General features: G+C 56.8%; 3 protein-coding genes across 6 annotated transcripts; 1 reads left to right on the top strand and 2 right to left on the bottom strand.

Moving 5' to 3' along the window:
• Window positions 1,074–5,638, bottom strand: PQLC2 (PQ loop repeat containing 2). 4 transcript variants are annotated; one of them, XM_021417647.1, is made up of 10 exons: window positions 5,308–5,638; window positions 5,020–5,210; window positions 4,007–4,136; window positions 3,834–3,921; window positions 3,165–3,319; window positions 2,994–3,086; window positions 2,478–2,663; window positions 2,214–2,292; window positions 1,321–1,439; window positions 1,074–1,251 (listed from the first exon to the last, which is right to left on the bottom strand). In XM_021417647.1, the coding sequence occupies exons 2-10, from the start codon at window positions 5,187–5,189 to the stop codon at window positions 1,120–1,122; spliced, it is 1,152 nt and encodes a 383-aa protein (XP_021273322.1). In that variant the 5' UTR covers window positions 5,190–5,210; window positions 5,308–5,638; the 3' UTR covers window positions 1,074–1,119. The 4 variants fall into 4 exon arrangements, with proteins under 4 accessions (XP_021273322.1, XP_021273323.1, XP_021273324.1 ...); XM_021417648.1 differs by having other exon boundaries at window positions 1,074–1,244; XM_021417649.1 differs by having other exon boundaries at window positions 1,074–1,220.
• On the top strand, window positions 5,714–9,691 carry AKR7A2 (aldo-keto reductase family 7 member A2). Its single transcript, XM_021417650.1, has 7 exons — window positions 5,714–5,948; window positions 6,729–6,916; window positions 7,399–7,503; window positions 8,230–8,326; window positions 8,504–8,603; window positions 8,948–9,077; window positions 9,172–9,691. The coding sequence occupies exons 1-7, from the start codon at window positions 5,750–5,752 to the stop codon at window positions 9,331–9,333; spliced, it is 981 nt and encodes a 326-aa protein (XP_021273325.1). The 5' UTR covers window positions 5,714–5,749; the 3' UTR covers window positions 9,334–9,691.
• MRTO4 (MRT4 homolog, ribosome maturation factor) lies at window positions 9,905–12,098 on the bottom strand. Its single transcript, XM_021417651.1, has 8 exons — window positions 11,997–12,098; window positions 11,859–11,917; window positions 11,691–11,794; window positions 11,477–11,558; window positions 11,172–11,239; window positions 10,780–10,931; window positions 10,422–10,498; window positions 9,905–10,240 (listed from the first exon to the last, which is right to left on the bottom strand). The coding sequence occupies exons 1-8, from the start codon at window positions 12,022–12,024 to the stop codon at window positions 10,079–10,081; spliced, it is 732 nt and encodes a 243-aa protein (XP_021273326.1). The 5' UTR covers window positions 12,025–12,098; the 3' UTR covers window positions 9,905–10,078.

Below are 12,106 nucleotides of genomic sequence, written 5' to 3'. Positions count from 1 at the left end.
AAAACAAAAATAAAAACGAATCCCAGGAAGCAGTGTGTGCAGTCGGTGTCGTCCTTCTTTCTTTCCTTCCTGCTCTGTTGCTTGGGGTCCGGCCCATAAACGCTTCCCAATGCCATGGCTCCGTGGGTGGACGCGTGCTTGGGAGCAGCAAACCCAGCAGCAATGCCAACAGCTGCTGCTCTGAGAAGTTAAAGAGCTGAAACGCGTTTGTTCTGAGCGGGATTGCATTGATCCCGGGTGCCCGTTCCCCTGCCACGGGGCGATGCTGGCACCCAGCAGCTGCATGGAGAACAGGACAAGGGTGCTAACTTGGGCTGGGGGGGGGGACTGGTTTATTGGAGGAGGCAGAGGAGGAAGGGGTGCTTGGGTTCTGATGATGATGCTCCCCAAAAGCTGCTGCTGTGCTTGCTCTGTGTGGTTTGTGAGCTTAGTTCCTTGTTTTCTGAAGGCAGAGATAAGCTCGTGGGAACTCGTGGAGCTTCAGAACAGCGTGCTAGCCGGGTGGGGGAGAGGCAGCCTTGTGCTCCTGCGCCCAGCTGCAGCAGGTGGCTGTGCGTGCTTGTTTTCGGGGCTTGCTTTCCTCCTCCAAAGCCATCTGGCTGCACTCAAGCCAAACATGAAACGGTATCAGAGCCCTGACGGGCTTCATGTACGGCTTGTGAGGTACAGGGCCCTTGTGCAGGGATGTGCCCCTTTCACTGAACGGTGTGAGAGGGCTGAGATGCAGCTGCAGCTCTTTATTCCTTTCCGGGCTCATAGCAGCATCGCCTGCCGCCGTGGCTACCTCCAGCTTCTGCAGTCGTAAGCCTGCTGCCCAGTTCTGTTCGGATTTTGGGAGAAGCTGGTTTACCCCTGCACCTTTTCCATTTCAATGTAGCACCCACCTCTTTGCAAAATGGCAAACAGCACGCTCGTTTGGAACAGGGCTGCATGACAGCCTCAGAGGGACAAGAACCTCAGCAGGACCCACGCTGGGCTGCGCTGCATCGTGCATTTCCATCCAGCTGCTGCTGGATGCAGAGCGCTGGGTTCCCCAGGACGGTAAATCACCTCCACAATTACTTGTGCTTTGGTTACACTGTGTGAATAACTACTTTTTTTTTTTGTTGTTGAACCCCCTTAGGTAGAGGCTGTTCTTCCAGCTTTCAGAAAACCTTTGCTCACCCGTGCTCGGCCATTACCCAGCCGGGAGAACAGCAGAGACGTTTCCCTTGGAAATCCTGGAGAAAGGAGCAGAGGAAATCCTGCTGGCTGGAGGCTGGCAATAGGCAGGCGAGCCCTGATGGGGAAACCGCCAAGGACCGGAGGAGAAAAACTCACCCACTGTGTGCAGGAAGGCCAGGGAGTCTGGAAACAAAGGGGTAAGGAGAGAGGCATCAAGCAGTCCCACGGAGCACCCAGGCTGTGTGCCTTCCTCCGGGAGGGTGGTGGTAGGAAAGCTGGAGAGTGAAAAAGGGGAAGAAAAAGAGGAGCTAGTGGAAAGCGGAGAGGGAAAGTTCCCGTTTTTGGGACAAGCTGTGCTGGTTTCCTTTTGGCTCTGCTGTAACAGCATGCTGGTAATGCCAAGAGCGGGCTGCACTCGGTGCCTGTGGGTTCCCAGCACTGAGCTCCTCAGCTCCCAGCAGCTGCAGCTCCCCGCTGCCCGCTCCTGTCTCACACCAGGGTGACAGACCAGCTGCCCCCACCTCCCATACGAACAACACTAGATGAGATGAAGAGTCCAAGCATTTCACAGAAATGAGGACTAACGAGGACAGTGAAGAGGCAGGAACTGACACACGAACCAACAGAACACAAAGGCATGTGGGGCAATGATTTATGGAAGTCTGAGCCGTACTACTAATGTGAAACGCTTTGGCTGCCCTGCACCTTCCCTTCCTTGATCTCAGGGGTTCCAGCCGCAGCCCTGTCTTCCAGAAGTCCAGAGGCAGCGACCCAAGAACCACGCAGTGCCGGTGCTTGTGGTGGGCCGGCCACCCCACACCCTCTGCAGGGCTCAGGGCAGGGGAAGGCGACCTCCCGAGGTATCAGCTGCTTCCTCATTGATCCACCGTCGGTATCTCGAGGTCTCACGGCAGCAACGCGTGCCGCCAGGCCGGGCAGAACGTCTCAGCAGCACGAATCCATCACTGCCCTGTGTCCCCCTCTCCCCAAGCACCATGCAGAGAAGAGGACAGGGCCAAGAGCACTGGGGTCACTCCGTCAGCTGTCACCTTGCTCAGCGAGCAGTGCCTCTCGCTCCTCGCCAGCGCCGGGCTGTCCTGTGCGATAGGCGAGGAACTGGAACGAGATCTGGGGAGGCGTTAAGGATCTTCCAGAGGTGAGCATGACAAGCACCACGAGAACAATGAGCTGAACGCAAGTAAGCAAAGCATTCGGCTCTTGCAACACTGCATTAGTCACCAGCACGGGATGGAGGAAGTCACAGCCCCATACCATCACCGCCCTGAAGGAAAGCACGGAAGGGGAAAGGATACGATGACATCCAGGGAGAGGACACCCAGGCTGCCAATGAGCCAGGGCAGGTGGTGCAGGACGTAGTCGCCTTCGCTCTGCCCCGGCTCCGGGTTCTTCAGCAGCACGCTGGTGCCATACAGCAAATTCCCCAGCATCACCAGGGCAAAGAGCAGGAAGGAGACCCCGGCCGTGGATTTCCTCCGGTACTGGAAGGAGAGGCTGCGTTACGTGGAAAGAAGCTCTGAAATCTACCTATCCACGTGGTGTTCATCACCCTCCCGTGGAAATAGAGAAAGTGGGAGCTGACGCAGTGCTGAGTGCCTTTTGGTTCCCTTTCTGCTTGCAAATGTGGAAAAAAATGAAAGCCCCGTGTTGACAGTGTTGGTAAGCTGGAGAGGAAGGAAGATGAATCGGGCTTCAGAGCGTGCTGTGACACAGTGAGAAGCAGGGGAGCTGCACCCACCAAGCAGAGAGGAAGGAAGAAACCCTCTGCCCCGCTCAGACCGAGACTTTGCGTGCCTGCTGCCCTTGCTTACGTTGGTGTAGATCTGGGGGAGCCGGGAGCAGAGGTAGAGCACGGAGGAGATGGAGCCGATGGCGAAGCCGATGATCTCACTCTTGCTGATGGGCTGCGGGCAAGACGAGCCCTGAGCAAAGCCTCATGGCCGCCCACATTGGGACACCCCCAGCCACCCCCCTGTTCCCACCTCAGGGCCAGGCCCCTCCAGGCCCAAGGAGAGCAGAGATCTCCCTCTGAATGCCGCAGGGTCGGGGGCCGGGCCTGCGTCGTGGCCCAGCACCGTGAGGGTTGTGGCCGTTCCCAGCAGGCAGAAGAGGCAGGCGGCGTTGATGGAGGCCGTGGCTGTGGGGAGACAAGCAGGGGATGTTTGAGGTGGGCTGCTCCTTCTGCAGGGCTGGGTCTGGTGCTCGCAGCAAAGTCTGAGCCCTCTTATCTCCCATCTGCGGCGTTGGGATCCGGCAGTGGGGCGTGTGGGGTTTTTATCTTGCAGTGATAAGGGCTATTTGTAACTTAGCGGGGAGGAAACCGCTCCCATCTCATCAGTTTCTATGGTTTAGGGTTAAAATCACTCCAAGCTTTTTGCTGCCTGTTCTGCCACGCTGCCCCAACCCTGCAGCCCACGCAGCTAAGGGACAGGGGTAAGAGGGGCTCTGTTTATGTCACAGAATGGCTTAGGTTGGAGGGGACTTCCAAGATCACCCAGTTCCAACCCTTGCTGTGGGCTGGCTGCCCCCCACCATGGCTCCATTCAGCCAGGTCTTGAACACAGGGATGGGGCATCCCACACCTTGGGGGTGTCCCCAAGGTCCCCCCGCCCCACTTATGTCCCCACAGGTGGGCATTAACTACAGCTCACCTCCTGTGCTCCAGTTCTTGGCTTTGTAGTAGCCGTACAGCGAAAGCATCACCAGGTCTGCCAGCACGTAGTACACAGCGGTGTACACCTGTGGGACAAGGATGGGAGCTCCGTGCTCACCCAGAGCCCAGCCCTAGGGACACGGGAGCAATGCTGGGCAGGGCTGGGGGTACCTGCAGGGGCAGCTGATTCGCCAGGAAGGAGCCGATGAGGTTCAGGAGGTCTCCACCGAGCCAGCCCAGCAGAAAGTAAATGGAGAGCGCCCGGTCCATGATGCCCGTCTTGCAGGCTTGGTAGAACTGCCTGCAGGAAGGACACAAAGCGTTGGCCCCAACCCATTCTGTGCCCCATGGGGACCTCCTGGGGTTTTCCTCCTGCTCCCAAGCACTCGAGCATGAGGTCTGACTGGGAGTTGGGGCAAAAAGCTGGAGCGCAGACTGAAATGACAGCTCTAGAATGGCTTGGGTTGGAAGGGCTGGGTTAGAAGGGACCTTAGAAACCATAGGTTGAAAGGGATCTCAAGTATCTTACAGAACCATGGGATGGTTGGGTTGGAAGGGTCCTTAAAGATTACAGAACCATAGGATGGTTGGGTTGGGAGGGATCTCCAAGATCACACAGAAGTGTAGGATGGTTGGGTTGGAAGGGATCCTGAAGATCACAGAACCATAGGATGGTTGGGTTGGAAGGGATCTTGAAGATCATAGAACCATAGGATGGTTGGGTTGGAAGGGTCCTTAAAGATTACAGAACCATAGGATGGTTGGGTTGGGAGGGATCTCCAAGATCACACAGAAGTGTAGGATGGTTGGGTTGGAAGGGATCCTGAAGATCACAGAACCATAGGATGGTTGGGTTGGAAGGGATCTTGAAGATCATAGAACCATAGGATGGTTGGGTTGGAAGGGTCCTTACAGATCATAGAACTGTAAGGTGGTTGGGTTGGGAAGGGTCCTTACAGATCATAGAACCGTAGGGTGGTTGGGTTGGGAAGGACCTCAACGATCATCCAGAACTATAGGATGGTTGGATTGGAAGGGTCCTTCAAGATCACACAACCACAGCTCGGCTCGGGTCGGAAGGGAACTCCACTTCCTCAGCGCTCAGCGCACCCAGACCACCGGGACTCCCTCCCACAGCCCCCCACGTCCCTTCCACCCAGCCCAAGCAGATCAGGGGCACTCACGGCAGCGCGGCGGCAGCGAAGCAGGCGATGGAGAGCAGCCCCAGCACGGCACTGCCCACGTCCCGCCCGTCCCGTGCGCACTCGCCCAGCAGCCGCAGCACCCAGCGGGCGCCGTCGGGGCACTCGGAGCCATTCCCGGCTGGGGGCCGTGCCCAGAGCCCCTCCGCCATGGGGAAAAAGGGAGATACCACCTGAAAGAACACGGGTATTACCGTCACGGGAGCGCTGGGGGGGCTCAACCCAGCAGCCGGCTGTACAGGAGGGAAGCCCGAACCGCCCCGCTCTTACCTCGCTCGCTGCTTTTTTGTTGTTTTTTTCTTTTTTTTTTAAGGGGGGAAGTTACTTTTCTTTGGGAAATCTGCTGCTTTCTAGAAGTTGGGTTGCTTTCTTGTTGGTCTTTTTTTTTTTTTTTTTCCTTTTCTTTCTTTCTGGAAGTTCCGCTCTCCCCAGAAGCCCGCCGTTCCTTACGAACCGCCTGCTTTAGGGGAGAACAGCCAGATTTTCCGCCCAACCCGGCTGTTTTTCCCAAATCCGCCTGTTTTCGTAAGTCGCCGCCGGGACGCGGTCGGTAACACCCGGCGGGGCAGCACTGCGCATGCGCGCTAACACGTAGCCCCACCCCCAACTCCACGGAGTGGGCGGGGCTTGTCCCTCCCTCCCCGCGCCTGCGCAGTGTTGGCATCGCGAGCTCCTCCCTCCCTGCCTGCGCTTGCGCAGTGGCGGCGGCAAGATGGCGGCGGGGGGTGTGCGGCCGGGAGTCGTGCTCGGAGCCATGGAGATGGGGCGGCGCGCCAGCCCTGAGGCGAGCTCCGCGCTGCTGCGCGCCTTCCTGCGGCGCGGACACCGCCTGCTCGACACCGCCTACATGTACGCGGGCGGAGAGTCCGAGCGCATCCTCGGCACGCTGCTGGCCGGCGGGGAGCACTCGGGTATGGGGCGGGGAGGGCGGTCTGTGAGGAGAAAAGCGCGGTCTGTGAGGAGAGAGGGGCGTTGTGTGAGGGGAGGGGTCTCCCCCTGGCCCTGAGGAGAAGGGACTCCCTGATTGCTGAGGTAAAAGGGAGTGCTTTTGAAGGGTGGACCGCCAGTTTCTGAGGAGGAGGGCCTTCCCTGCTAGGCTGGCGTTTCTGAGGAAAAGAGACCTTGGTTTGTGCGGTAGACCCCCGATCCGTGAGGAGAAAGTTCTCCCCCACAAAGCTGACGTGTTCCTGAGGAGAAGGGTTTTCCATTTCCGGGGCAGTCCCCCGGTTCCTGAGGAGGAGGACCCCCCTCTGCTCGGCTGACATAATTCTGGGTGAAACAAACCTTGGTTTGTACTGCAGAACCCCCAGTCCCTGAGGAAAGGGGTCTCTCCCCTTAGGCTGATGTGTTTCTGAGGAAAAGGGGCCTCAGTTTTCAGGGCAGACCTCCAGGGCTCGAGGAGAAGGATCTCCTCTGTTATCCTGAGGTATTTCTGAGGAAAAGAGACCCTGGTTTGTATTGCAGACCCCCAGTCCCTGAGGAGAAGGGCCTCTCTCTTTAGGATGATGTATTTCTGAGATAAAGGGCCTTTAATTTTTGGGGCAGACCCCCACCCCAAGGAAGAGGGTCTCCTCTGCCAGGCTGATGTGTTTCTGAGAAGAACACACCCTGACAGCCCCCTGAGCACGCTGTGCCCTGTTCCCGTCTGGAGGTGGGAGCACCCCTGCTCATTTCTCCTTCCCCTTTGCCAGTGGAAGTGGCCACCAAGGCCAACCCCTGGGAAGGGAAGACGCTGAAGCCAGAGAGCGTGCGGTCGCAGCTGAACACATCCCTGGAGAGGCTGCAGAGGACGAGCGTGGAGCTCTTCTACCTCCATGCCCCCGACCACGGGACCCCGGTGGAGGAGACGCTGCGTGCCTGCAATGAGCTGCACAAGGAGGTAAAGAGGGGCTGGGGCCACCTCTTGATTCCCTCCCGACACCTTTTCCATGCTTGCTGTGCTGCTGTGCAGTGCAGGGTGTGTGTGGTGCTCAGGGGAAGGAACCCAGGTGACCAGAGGAGTGCTGAGAGCTGCAGCACTGCTGCACCTTCGCGTGGTGCACTTTGTTCTCAAGAGCATTGGGAAATGTTAGAACTGATGAACTTTGCTTTCTGCTGCGTTAACTGAGCCAGTTAATGTTATAACGGGCGGAGAAGAATTTATGAACTGTGTTAGTCTAAGAATTGAAACTAGAAGGTGCGAATTGAGAACATAAAATAGGGGTTATGTTTTTGTCAGGTGTTACATTGCATGGGCGGGGACGAGCAGAGAACTCTGGGCTAAATCTCAGTGGCGTCCCCTTCACCATACACAGTTTGCATTGCGTAGGTACAAATACCATTTAAAAACCTGGACCTGAATGCCTTTTCATTCCTCTGCAGGGAAAGTTTAAAGAACTCGGCCTGTCAAACTACGCATCCTGGGAGGTGGCAGAAATCTGCACTATCTGCAAATGCAACAACTGGCTGATGCCGACTGTGTACCAGGTGAGGTGTGTGGGAGCCCTGTGTCGGACCGTGCTCAAAGCAAACGCAGGAGCTGCTGCAGTTAGCCCAGGGAATCCTTCTGGGACACGGATGGTTAGAAAGCTGGGTGAGATCACTTCCTAGAAAGAGCTGAGTATGTGCTTAGTGCTCGACTTAGAGACTCTCGTGATGGGGAACTGAAGTAATTTTTGCGTTGTTTGCAGTCCTTTAGAAAGTCTGTTCCTAGGCAGCTAATCATCTCATCTGACCTGAAGCCACCCTTCTGCATAAGAGAACTCAGGGAAGGGGGGGGGGAGGAGGTTGTTCAGCTTCTTTAAAGCACCATTGATCAAGCAGCCCTCCACTATTAAAGGGAATCACGTTTCTGAGGAGGAATCTTGCTGCTGCAGTTGTTTGTGTCTTGGTGAAAAGCTGAATTATTGTCCCAGGCCGTGCATCTACTGTGAGGGCAGATCCCAGGATGCTATGTTTTGTTTAGGAGTAGACATTACAATGAGAGGAAAAGCAGAATGAAGCATAGAAATGCATTACTCTGCCTGTTAACTGTGTTGCTGCTGGCAGGCAGGCTTGGGGTCACTGATAAATGACACCCAGGTACCACCTGAAAAGCAGATCCAGGTCGTGGTTTAGCAGCCAGGATTTGTGCTGGGAGGTCTGAGGCCATCCTGTGCGCACCCCTGCTGCCGTGAGCCGGTGTTTGAAGTCTCCTGCTTTGTGTTTGTGCAGGGCATGTACAACGCAACCACTCGCCAGGTAGAACTGGAGCTGTTCCCTTGCCTGAGACACTACGGGCTGCGGTTCTACGCCTACAATCCGCTGGCTGGTACGGGGAGGGGAGGGATGTGAGTCTGGGTAGCCAAAAGTAGGCGTGTGGCCACAGGGTTTGTTAAGGCATCTTCTGGATGGGAGAGGCCTGGCTGGGCTTGGAGACTTAGAGACAAGGCCGTGCCACACAGAGCAGGGTGAGAGCTGGCGCGTCGCTAAACATGCTCCTTTGCAGGAGGGCTGCTGACTGGGAAGTACAAGTACGAGGACAAAGACACGCGCCAGCCCACGGGAAGATTTTTTGGGAATGACTGGGCTCAAGCCTACAGGGACAGGTGTGTCCTGAGCTGATGGAAGAACAGGGAGCTGGGGCAAGAGTGGCTGCATTTAAAACCACCCAAAACCTTACGTGCAGCTGGGAGGGAGCAGAGTGGACCCAAGCTCATGCTGTGAGCACCTCGCTTCCTCCTTTTGGAGTTGGTTGGGCTGTGGCTGTGACTGAGCTTTGCAGAGCTCTTCTTAGGTTCAGCTTCCCCCTGACTTGCAGCAGCGGATTGCAGAAGTCTGGGGGCTACAAAGAGCTGCGTAAGGCTTTTCAAAAGCCCTTCACGTTTGCTTGGAATATAGATTTACGATTCTCAAGGGCAGTCATGTTGATTTATTTTTTTCCTTCTTGCAGGTACTGGAAGAAGCACAATTTTGAAGGAATTGAACTAGTAGAAAAAGCACTGAAAGATGCTTATGGTTCCAACGCACCGAGCCTGGCCTCCGCCGCGCTGCGTTGGTTGTACCACCACTCCCAGCTGCAGGTGAGAGTCGGGCAGCGTTCAGTTTGTCCCGCAGTGTGGCTGGGAAGCAAGCTGGGGTCATTGGGATGAGCAACTCCCCTTCTTGGCTTCACAGGGTTCTCTTGGAGACGCAGTGATCATTGGGATGTCCAACATGGAGCAGTTGGAGCAGAACCTGAACTACAGCGAGGAGGGCCCGCTGCTCCCAGCCGTGGTGGAGGCGTTTGACAAAGCCTGGAAGCTGACTGCACACGACTGCCCCAACTATTTCCGCTAGAGAGGGGGACAGGGGAGCGCAGGCTGGTGGCAGATCGCCGTCACCTCACCGTAAACGTGAGCTACTCACCCATGCTGCCCTCTGGGTGGCAGGCTGTGATTTTTCCTGTTCATGAAGCTTTGTAGGATCGGCCGTTCCTGCACCTACACTACCACCCCTATCAGCACTGTGGCTGTGGGGCCATGCCTTACACTTTCTCCCCTTAGGGACCTTGACCTTTACCCAGCGCATGCTGTGATTTAAAAATGCACTTAATAGAGGGAAGTGGAGCGCGTAACCGGGTGAAGGTTTTAGTTCTGCTTTCACTTAATAACGAATCTTGAGTGTGGATAAGAATAAACCATTTTTCTAATGCCGACGCTGTCTCTTAATAGTAGAGCTTTAATGTGATTTCCAACTCTGTGCTCAGCAGTAAACCTGAGCCAAGATGCATGCAGAGCTAAAACTGATCCTAGCGAGGTAGAACTCTTGGGCAGAGCTGGCTCCCTGCGAGCTATGGAGGCCAGCTGGGCCTGAAACCGATCTCCCACTCCTCAGATCCCAGTGGTACTCAAATAACAACAGGCAGCACTGACAATATCCAAGGGTTTTATATGTGTTTATATAAAAAAAGTAGAGTTAATCATCTCTGAAAGAGAACGCTGTGTTAACCACGTGTCCTCCTGCTGCAGATGGGAAGGAAAACATCCTAGTCTTTCAGCTGTAAAATACAGAGCTGTCTAGTGTCCAAGCACAAGGACTGCTGCTAGTCCTCACTGATGTCAATGTCCTCCTCTTCCTCCTCCTCTTCCTTTTCGTCCTCCTCTTCCTCCTCATCTCCCGCGAGCTTCTGGAAGTCTCCCGTCTCAGAATTCCACAGAAATTTGATGGTCACTTTAAACTCCGCCATCTCGTAGCCAAAGAGTTTCTAGGAAAGGACACAAACTCATCATCCTGCCTCGTTACCCTTCTGGCCAGGCTAACGATGGAGGTATGAGATAAGCTGATAGTGAGAACCACATGGAATGGTGCATTTCCCAGCAGCTGACAATGACTCTGTGCCTGCAGGGGAATGCTGGCTCCTGCAGAGGCTGTGTCACATTGCTCACCAGGACGCGTGCTTGCTCGGGGGTCAGAATGTCCCCTTCTTTGCAGACTTCGTAATCTGAGAGTAGCGTCACCACTCCTGCAGGAACAAAAGCTCTTGAAACAGGCTAAGAAAACCCTGCATCTGGTTTCCCAGTGGAATGCCAATGCGCTGGCTGTGCGCCAGGCCTCGCTGTTTGCACTGCAAAAGGAGAGCACGAGGCCGGCTGCTTCCCTGCTCCTGTGACAGCACTTGGGGAAGGGCGGTGCAGCAGGAAGAAAACAAGGCTTCGAGCATCAGCTTTTCTCCAAAACTCAGTCCTGACTATGTTCTCCTTACAGGGCTTTGCAGAAGAGAAGGGAGGCAGCTCCCTCACGCACCTTTCTTTAAAGCTGTGGGCAATCCCAGCTGCCGCAGCTGAGGCTCCATGGAGTGGGGAAACTGCTCCAGCGGCCCCGTGTCCAGGCTGACGGTGCACGTCGCCTTGTTCCCCGCTCGTGCAAAATCCACCTCCTTGAAGCTGGAGAACCACCTGGGGCAGACGGGCAGCGAGAGCTGCAGGAACAGCGGCCTCAAGCCGATCGCTCCAGGTCAGGGGGGTTTTTGACAGAGAGCAGCTCAAGACAGAACGCAGGTGTGGGCTTCATCCTGCACTCTGCTGCTGGAAACAGCCAGAGAACCTGGGGTGCAGCTCAAGGGGTGAGGTGAGGAACAGGCTACGTGCATTTTGGAATCACAGCTGCGACAGGGGCTCAGCCACACACATACTTACTCATCCACCTCCTCCTTGGTGCGATTGGTGAAGAGGAGACCAACCTCACCCCTCAGGTGCTTGCTGACCTGCCGGAAAGAAGCATGGAGCTGCTGAGACTCAGAATTATGAAGGCTGGAAAAGACCTCCACCATCACCCCCCCCCACCACGTCGCTCAGTGCCACAACTCCACACTGAGCACCTCCAGGGCCGGTGACCCCACCACCCCCTGGGCAGCCTGTGCCAGTTCTATTTCCAACCCCAAGAACAGCTCTGGCAGTGCTCTTACAGATGCTCCTAAGCCGCCTGCGCCCCAGCCCCCCACCTTGTGCAGGTTCTCCCGGTACTCGCTGCTCGGCTCGCGGCCCAGTGCCACCATCATCACTTTGTTCTTCCCGAAGAAGATCCTGCGAGGAGGAAGGTGAGCACGCGGAGAGAGCTCCGGCTCCCGCAGCGTCTCGCCCCCCCCCCCCCCCCCACGCGGAGAGAGCTCCGGCTCCCGCAGCGTCTCGCCGCCCCCCCCCCGGCCCCGCTCTCACCGGCTGTGCTTCCAGGCGTTCCGCACGTCCTTCAGCTTGTTGTTCCGCATGTTGGCCACGGAGAAGATGAAGATGTGTTTGTAGGTGTCCACGCATCGCCGCAGCTGCGCGACAGCGGTTAGCGAAGGGGCGGGGGGAGCGGGGCCGCGCGCACGGGGCCCGACTCACCTCAGCGATCAGCGCCTGCTTGGCCTCCAGCCCCTTCCTGGGCGTCCGCGTCAGGGACACTGCGGGGAGCGGAGCGCGGGGACGCGGTTAGGGCGGGGAGGGGAGGAGGGGGCACCGCGAACCGGGCCGCGCGCTCACCCTTGCGGTCCCGCTTGGACTTCGGCATGGCGCCGCCGTGCTGCGAGGCCCCCGGGCGCCGCGGGGGCTGCTGGGAAGGGGGGGGAGGGCTGCCCCGAGCGATGCCTGAG

Source organism: Numida meleagris, chromosome 20, assembly GCF_002078875.1.
Source record: "Numida meleagris isolate 19003 breed g44 Domestic line chromosome 20, NumMel1.0, whole genome shotgun sequence".
Lineage (NCBI taxonomy): Eukaryota > Metazoa > Chordata > Aves > Galliformes > Numididae > Numida > Numida meleagris.
This window is presented reverse-complemented; position numbering and strand designations above follow the sequence as displayed.

What these genes read in the sequence shown, in the direction of transcription:
- PQLC2 (XM_021417646.1), bottom strand. Translation starts at nt 5,189, where the DNA reads ATGGCGGAGGGGCTCTGGGCACGGCCCCCAGCCGGGAATGGCTCCGAG. An exon ending in CGAATCAGCTGCCCCTGCAG is followed by an intron (nt 3,922 to 4,006) that starts GTACCCCCAGCC and finishes CTTGTCCCACAG; the next exon opens with GTGTACACCGCTGTGTACTA. An exon ending in TCCCCCAGATCTACACCAAC is followed by an intron (nt 2,664 to 2,993) that starts GTAAGCAAGGGC and finishes CTCTCCTTCCAG; the next exon opens with TACCGGAGGAAATCCACGGC.
- AKR7A2 (XM_021417650.1), top strand. Translation starts at nt 5,750, where the DNA reads ATGGCGGCGGGGGGTGTGCGGCCGGGAGTCGTGCTCGGAGCCATGGAG. An exon ending in GCAATGAGCTGCACAAGGAG is followed by an intron (nt 6,917 to 7,398) that starts GTAAAGAGGGGC and finishes ATTCCTCTGCAG; the next exon opens with GGAAAGTTTAAAGAACTCGG. An exon ending in CGCCTACAATCCGCTGGCTG is followed by an intron (nt 8,327 to 8,503) that starts GTACGGGGAGGG and finishes GCTCCTTTGCAG; the next exon opens with GAGGGCTGCTGACTGGGAAG.
- MRTO4 (XM_021417651.1), bottom strand. Translation starts at nt 12,024, where the DNA reads ATGCCGAAGTCCAAGCGGGACCGCAAGG. An exon ending in ACCAAGGAGGAGGTGGATGA is followed by an intron (nt 10,932 to 11,171) that starts GTAAGTATGTGT and finishes CGTCTGCCCCAG; the next exon opens with GTGGTTCTCCAGCTTCAAGG. An exon ending in GCCCACAGCTTTAAAGAAAG is followed by an intron (nt 10,499 to 10,779) that starts GTGCGTGAGGGA and finishes TTGTTCCTGCAG; the next exon opens with GAGTGGTGACGCTACTCTCA.